The 7,500-nt window shown below is 46.2% G+C and overlaps 1 protein-coding gene across 1 annotated transcript in view; it reads right to left on the reverse strand.

Annotated features, from left to right (window-relative positions):
• The window catches only part of LOC135574921 (CUB and sushi domain-containing protein 3-like), a 238,878-nt gene that overhangs the window by 39,681 nt on the left and 191,697 nt on the right, over positions 1-7,500 (reverse strand). The window contains exon 17 of the mRNA XM_065027041.1: positions 1,923-2,061. Within this exon, the coding sequence (XP_064883113.1) occupies positions 1,923-2,061 (139 nt within the window). The remainder of the gene's footprint in view (positions 1-1,922; positions 2,062-7,500) is intronic.

The following is a 7,500-nucleotide window of genomic DNA, read 5'->3' on the forward strand; positions in this document are numbered from 1 at the left end:
CCAGCCATAACCAGCTTTCTACAGTACTTCTGTTCCAGTCATAACCAGCTTTCTACAGTACTTCTGTTCCAGCCATAACCAGCTTTCTACAGTACTTCTGTCTCAGTCATAACCAGCTTTCTACAGTACTTCTGTTCCAGTCATAACCAGCTTTCTACAGTACTTCTGTCCAGCCATAACCAGCTTTCTACAGTACTTCTGTCCAGCCATAACCAGCTTTCTACAGTACTTCTGTCCAGCCATAACCAGCTTTCTACAGTACTTCTGTTCCAGCCATAACCAGCTTTCTACAGTACTTCTGTTCCAGTCATAACCAGCTTTCTAACATGTACTTCTGTTCCAGCCATAACCAGCTTTCTACAGTACTTCTGTTCCAGTCATAACCAGCTTTCTACAGTACTTCTGTTCCAGCCATAACCAGCTTTCTACAGTACTTCTGTCCCAGCCATAACCAGCTTTCTACAGTACTTCTGTTCCAGCCATAACCAGCTTTCTACAGTACTTCTGTTCCAACCATAACCAGCTTTCTACAGTACTTCTGTCCAGCCATAACCAGCTTTCTACAGTACTTCTGTCCCAGTCATAACCAGCTTTCTACAGTACTTCTGTCCAGCCATAACCAGCTTTCTACAGTACTTCTGTTCCAGTCATAACCAGCTTTCTACAGTACTTCTGTCCCAGCCATAACCAGCTTTCTACAGTACTTCTGTTCTAACCATAACCAGCTTTCTACAGTACTTCTGTCCAGCCATAACCAGCTTTCTACAGTACTTCTGTCCAGCCATAACCAGCTTTCTACAGTACTTCTGTCCCAGTCATAACCAGCTTTCTACAGTACTTCTGTTCCAGCCATAACCAGCTTTCTACAGTACTTCTGTCCAGTCATAACCAGCTTTCTACAGTACTTCTGTTCCAGCCATAACCAGCTTTCTACAGTACTTCTGTTCCAGCCATAACCAGCTTTCTACAGTACTTCTGTCCAGCCATAACCAGCTTTCTACAGTACTTCTGCCCAGTCATCACCAGCTTTCTACAGTACTTCTGTCCAGCCATAACCAGCTTTCTACAGTACTTCTGTCCAGCCATAACCAGCTTTCTACAGTACTTCTGTTCCAGCCATAACCAGCTTTCTACAATACTTCTGTTCCAACCATAACCAGCTTTCTACAGTACTTCTGTCCAGCCATAACCAGCTTTCTACAATACTTCTGTCCAGCCATAACCAGCTTTCTACAGTACTTCTGTTCCAGCCATAACCAGCTTTCTACAATACTTCTGTTCCAACCATAACCAGCTTTCTACAGTACTTCTGTCCAGCCATAACCAGCTTTCTACAATACTTCTGTTCCAACCATAACCAGCTTTCTACAGTACTTCTTTTCCAAGCCATAACCAGCTTTCTACAGTACTTCTGTCCAAGCCATAACCAGCTTTCTACAGTACTTCTGTTCCATCCATAACCAGCTTTCTACAGTACTTCTGTCCAGCCATAACCAGCTTTCTACAGTACTTCTGTCCAGTCATAACCAGCTTTCTACAGTACTTCTGTCCAAGCCATAACCAGCTTTCTACAGTACTTCTGTCCAAGCCATAACCAGCTTTCTACAGTACTTCTGTTCCAACCATAACCAGCTTTCTACAGTACTTCTGTCCAGTCATAACCAGCTTTCTACAGTACTTCTGTCCAGTCATAACCAGCTTTCTACAGTACTTCTGTTCCAACCATAACCAGCTTTCTACAGTACTTCTATACTTATTTGTCACATTTAGATATTTATTGTATGTTCTCATCACTGACATTGTATCTCAGTAACTGTCAAGTTGTGTTGGAAACATATATCAATATCATAGTACAAAACCAGATAGACTTCATTTCCCTACCTCTGCAGATGGGGACCTTACCGGTCCAGCTTCCATCAGACCTGCAGACCCTGTGTTCTGACCCCCCAGACAGGATGAAGCCAGGCTGGCAGGAGTAGAGCAGGGTGTAGCCATACGGAGCCAGCTCCATCCCAACTACGTCTGCATTGGGAGGGGACTTGGGCTGCTTACACGAATGGGCTGCAGAGAGAACACACACACACAGAGAGTTAATCAGGGACGTGAACTGGGAAACATATTACAGAGGCTTGTGGAAGTATTTACCCCCCTTGGAATTCCCCCTATTTTGTTGCCTTACAACCTGGAATTAAAATAGATTTTTTTTTGTGGGGGGGACAAACAAGAAATAACACTAGAAAACAGAAAACTAGAGCGTGCATAATTGTTCACCCCCCTCAAAGTCAATACTTTGTAGATCCACCTTGTGCAGCAATTACAGCTGCAAAGTCTCTTGGGGTATGTCTCTATAAGTTTGGCACATCTATTGACTGGGATTTTTGCCCATTCGTCAGAGCAAAACTGTTTCAAGCTCCATCCAAATTGGATGGGTTCAATGTTTCCCCTTAAACCATTCAAGTATTTTGCTTTAGCAGTATGTAGGGGTCATTGTCCTGCTGGAAGGTGGTCCGTCTCGTCTCAAATCCTTGAAGGAGCTGAAGCAGGTTTCTCATTCCCTGTATTTAGCTCCATCCATAATTCCTTCAATTCTGACCAGTTTCCCAGTTCCTGCCGATGAAAAACATCCCACAACATGATGCTGCCACCACCATGCTTCATTGTGGGGATGATGTTCTCGGGGAGATGAGAGGTGTTGGGGTTTACTTTAGAAATAGCTTTTCCTTGATGGCCAAAAAGCTACATTTTAGTCTCACCTGACCACAGTACCTTCTTCCATATGTCTGGGAGTCTCCCCACATGCCTTTTGCTTAACACCAAACGTGTTTTCTTATTTTCGTCTTTAAGCTTATTTTTTTATCCTATGGACAGATATTCCAATCTCCATGGGCTTTACAGCTCCTTCAGTATGCTAGTCTCTTTGTTTGCCTCTCTGATTGTCCTCTTTACTGCTCATTGATTTTACAGTAGGTGGCCCTCTCTTGTTTGTTCAGCGTGACTAATCTTTCCACATTTTTAAAATAATGGTTTAACGGTCTTGTATGATGGAATCGTCATTCAGATATTTTCATAGCAGCAACACGTGGTCTGTACTTCTCCACTACTTGCTGTCCCTGACTCTGTTTGGAGAGCTCCTTGGTCTTCATGTGGTGCAGTTTGTGATGGTGCCCCTTGTAATGGTGTTGCAGACTCTTGGGCCTTTCAGATCAGGTGTATATTTACTGTCATGTGACACTTAGATTGCACACAGGTGGACTTTATTTAACTAATGATGTGACTTCTGAAGGTAATTGGTTGCACCAGATCTTGTTTAGGGGCGTCTTAGCAAAGGGGGTGAATACATATGCACACACCAATTTTCCGTTTTTTAAATATATATATATATATATTTTTAAACAGTTAATTTTTTCTAGTTCACTTCACCAATTTTTGTCTGTCCATTACATTAAATCCAAATAAAACATCTATTTAAATTACAGGTTGTATTGCAACAAAATAGTAAAAACACCAAGGGGGATGAACACTTTTGCAAGGCACTGTAGGTCAACACCAGGGATGGGCAAGGCCCTGTAGGTCAACACCAGGGATGGGCAAGGCACTGTAGGTCAACACCAGGGATGGGCAACTTTGATGGGGTTGGATTCCACAAAATAACTGAACTCATCACGTGGATATTGGTTTGGGGGGGTAGATCAGCGTGTATAGACGACATGGACTCAGAGAAGCAGGGTTTCCTGGGGGTGCGTATCCCTAATAATGAAGCAATCAGTGTTTGTATTAGCAGGCGTCTCAGGGTTTTTCTGCTTGGCCTAAAGAAAGTTGGTGGTCAACTGAGAGAGCAGTAGATAGGCTGCCTCCCAAATAGAACACTATTCCCTATATAGTGCACTATATAGGTCAGGGCCCAAATGGCACCCTATGCCCTATATAGTGCACTACTTTTCATCAGGGTCCAAATAGAACACTATTCTGGCTGCAGTGTTGATACAATACCAGACTGCTTTGAAGATATCCTGAATCTACTAAACTAATGTGTTGAAAATATCCTGAATCTACTAAACTAATGTGTTGAAGATATGAGTTCATGACAGAGTCACAACAGTGAATTGGTCCTTCGTGTTGTTTTAGTGACAGAGTCACAGCAGTGAATCTGGCCCTTCATGTTGTTTTAGTGACAGAGTCTACAACAGTGAATTGGCCCTTCATGTTGATTTAGTGACAGAGTCACAACAGTGGATGGCCCTTCGTGTTGTTTTAGTGACAGAGTCACAACAGTGGGTGGCCCTTCATGTTGATTTATTAGCATTAACTCTAATAGGAAATAGTGACAGAGTCATGGAAGGGCCCTTCGTGTTCTGCTCCATCACAGCGGTGAAGATGGATGTTGTTTTAGTGAATGAGTCACAGCAGTGAATTGGCCCTTCATGTTGTTTTGCTCCATCACAGAGTGAACTGGCCCTTCATGTTGATTTAGTGAATGAGGAGGCAGTGAACGGCTGTGTTCTAGTGACAGAGTCACAGCAGTGAAGGCCCTTCATGTTGATTTAGGAGGGAATGGGGGGAGGATGGAAGGGCTGTGTTCTGCTCAATCACAGAGAGAAGATGGAGGAGGCAATGGAGGAGGGAGGAGGGCTGTGTTCTGCTCCATCACAGAGAGAAGATGGAGGAGGGAATGGAGGAGGAGAGCAGGAGAGAGGAGGGAGGAGAGGGCTGTGTTCTGCTCCATCACAGAGAGAGATGGAGGAGCAATGGAGGAGGAGAGAGGAGGAGAGAGGGAGGAGGAGAGGGGCTGTGTTCTGCTCCATCACAGAGAGAAGATGGAGGAGGGAATGAGGGAGGGAGGAGAGAGGAGGAGAAGGGAGGAGGAGAGGGCTGTGTTCTGCTCCATCACAGAGAGAAGATGGAGGAGAGGGAATGAGGGAGGAGGAGGGGGAGGAGGAGACAGTGTCTCAGTGTTTCCAGTCTCTCCCGTGTCTCTCTATGTGTGTCTCTCTCTCTGTCTCTCTCTCTCTCCCCTCTTCATCTCTCCCCCCCATCCCCCATCTCCCCCTCTTCCCCTTTCTCTCTCCCCCCTCTCTTCCTCCCTCTCTCTCCTCTGAGATTCATCCAACTAATGTGTGTGTGTTAGGGAGCTGGTCCAGACCAAGGACTGACTTTGTGATTTTAATATGATGCTGAGAGTAGATGAAATGAGAGGCTGTGGCTGTCTTCAGCTGCAGGACGGCTCCCACACAGACATGAGTATGAGGGGGACGTTAGGGAGGTGGAGGGAGGACCAGACAGGACAGGACAGGACCAGACTTGGACAGGAGCAGCCAGGACAGGACCAGCCAGGACAGGACCAGACAGGACCAGACAGGACAGGACCAGACAGGACAGGACCGCACCACATGGCAGTGCAGTAGACAGATCAGACAGACCACTGAGATACTGTACATAAATAACCATACAGGCACACCATTGGGGTACGGCTGGAGGATACAGACGTTGTATTAGCTAACAAAGCAATTTTTCCATCAAAGGGTAATTCCAATGGGAATTCTGTCTAGGGGAATAGTTATGATAATAGTGATTATGAAATATCATTTTCATCAGCAATAAATCATAATCCTATGCAAATGTGTACAGTAGTAATGTTTCCTTTTAATGTTGGATGAATACGTGTAAATAGAAGGCACTTATCACTCTTAAAATACTAATGTTGAATACATCAGTCGTGTCATGTGGCGTGTCCCAGAGGAAAAGCCCCTGGCTCTGGATCGGGAACACTGGGAAACTGAGCGATTGGCCAGGCAACATTCTACACACTTCACAGGAAACTGACAGCGATTGGCCAGGCAACATTCTACACACTTCACAGGAAATTGGCCATGCAGCATTCTACACTTCATAGCGATTCTGGGAAACCCATTGGCCAGGCAACATCTACACACTTCACAGGGAAACTGACAGCGATTGGCCAGGCAACATTCTACACACTTCACAGGGAAACTGACAGCGATTGGCCAGGCAACATTCTACACACTTCATAGGGAAACTGACAGCGATTGGCCAGGCAACATTCTACACACTTCACAGGGAAACTGACAGCGATTGGCCAGGCAACATTCTACACTTCATAGGGGAACTGACAGCGATTGGCCAGGCAACATTCTACACACTTCATAGGGAAACTGACAGCGATTGGCCAGGCAACATTCTACACACTTCACAGGGAAACTGACAGCGATTGGCCAGGCAACATTCTACACACTTCATAGGGAAACTGACAGCGATTGGCCAGGCAACATTCTTCACACACTTCCAGGCAACATTCTAGGGGAACTGACAGCGATTGGCCAGGCAACATTCTACACACTTCATAGGGAAACTGAACAGCGATTGGCCAGGCAACATTCTACACACTTCATAGGAAACTGAACAATGGGGAACTGACAGCGATTGGCCAGGCAACATTCTTCATAGGAAACTGGACACTTGGCCAGGCAACATTCTACACACTTCATAGGGAACTGACACTACAACACTCACACTTAAGACTAACTACACATCAGTAATCATGTCAACAACACTTCACTGGCAGACACACTCATAATGGCATGGTGTTGATTGCAGAGTGGAGCAGGAGATGTGAAGTGGAGAGGAGGGAGGACGGAGAAGAGAGGAGAGAGGAGAGAGATAGAGGACTGAGGAAGAGGGATAGAGGGATAGAGGACTGAGGAAGAGGAGAGAGGATAGAGGATAGAGGACTGAGGAAGAGGAGAGAGGATAGAGGATAGAGGACTGAGGAAGAGAGAGAGGATAGGAGGATAGAGGGACTGAGGAAGAGGAGAGAGGATAGAGGAATGAGGAAGAGGGAGAGGAGAGAAGGACTGAGGAAGAGGAGAGAGGACTGAGGAAGAGAGGTTGTGAGAGCAGAGAGAGGAGAGCAGAAGAGAGAGAGGAGAGGGAACTGAGGAATAGGAGAGAAGAGAGGAGAGTGGACTGAGGAAGAGGAGAGAGGTGAGAGGATTGGAAGAGGAGAGAGGAGAGGGGACTGAGGAAGAGGAGAGAGGTGAGAGGATAGGAAGAGGAGAGAGAGAGGGGACTGAGGAAGAGGAGAGGAGAGAGAGGAGAGCAGAGAGAGGAGAGAGTGGACTGAGGAAGCGAGAGAGAGGTGAGAGGATTGGAAAGAGAGGAGAGGGGAGGGGACTGAGGAAGAGGAGAGGCGAGAGGGATAGGAAGAGGAGAGAGGAGAGGGACTGAGGAGAGAGGAGAGCAGAGAGAGAGATGGAACTGAGGAATAGTAGAGAGGAGAGTGGACTGAGGAAGAGGAGAGAGGTGAGAGGATAGGAAGAGGAGAGAGAGGAGAGAGGGACTGAGGAAGAGGAGAGAGGAGAGACGAGAGAGGAGAGAGGGAGAGCAGAGAGAGGAGAGAGGAGAGAGGAGAGAGGAGAGAGGAGAGAGAGAAGAGAGAGGAGAGCAGAGCGAGGGAGAGAGAGAGAGAGGAGAGAGGAGAGGGAA

Source organism: Oncorhynchus nerka, linkage group LG14 (genome assembly GCF_034236695.1).
Source record: "Oncorhynchus nerka isolate Pitt River linkage group LG14, Oner_Uvic_2.0, whole genome shotgun sequence".
Taxonomy (NCBI): Eukaryota; Metazoa; Chordata; class Actinopteri; order Salmoniformes; family Salmonidae; genus Oncorhynchus; species Oncorhynchus nerka.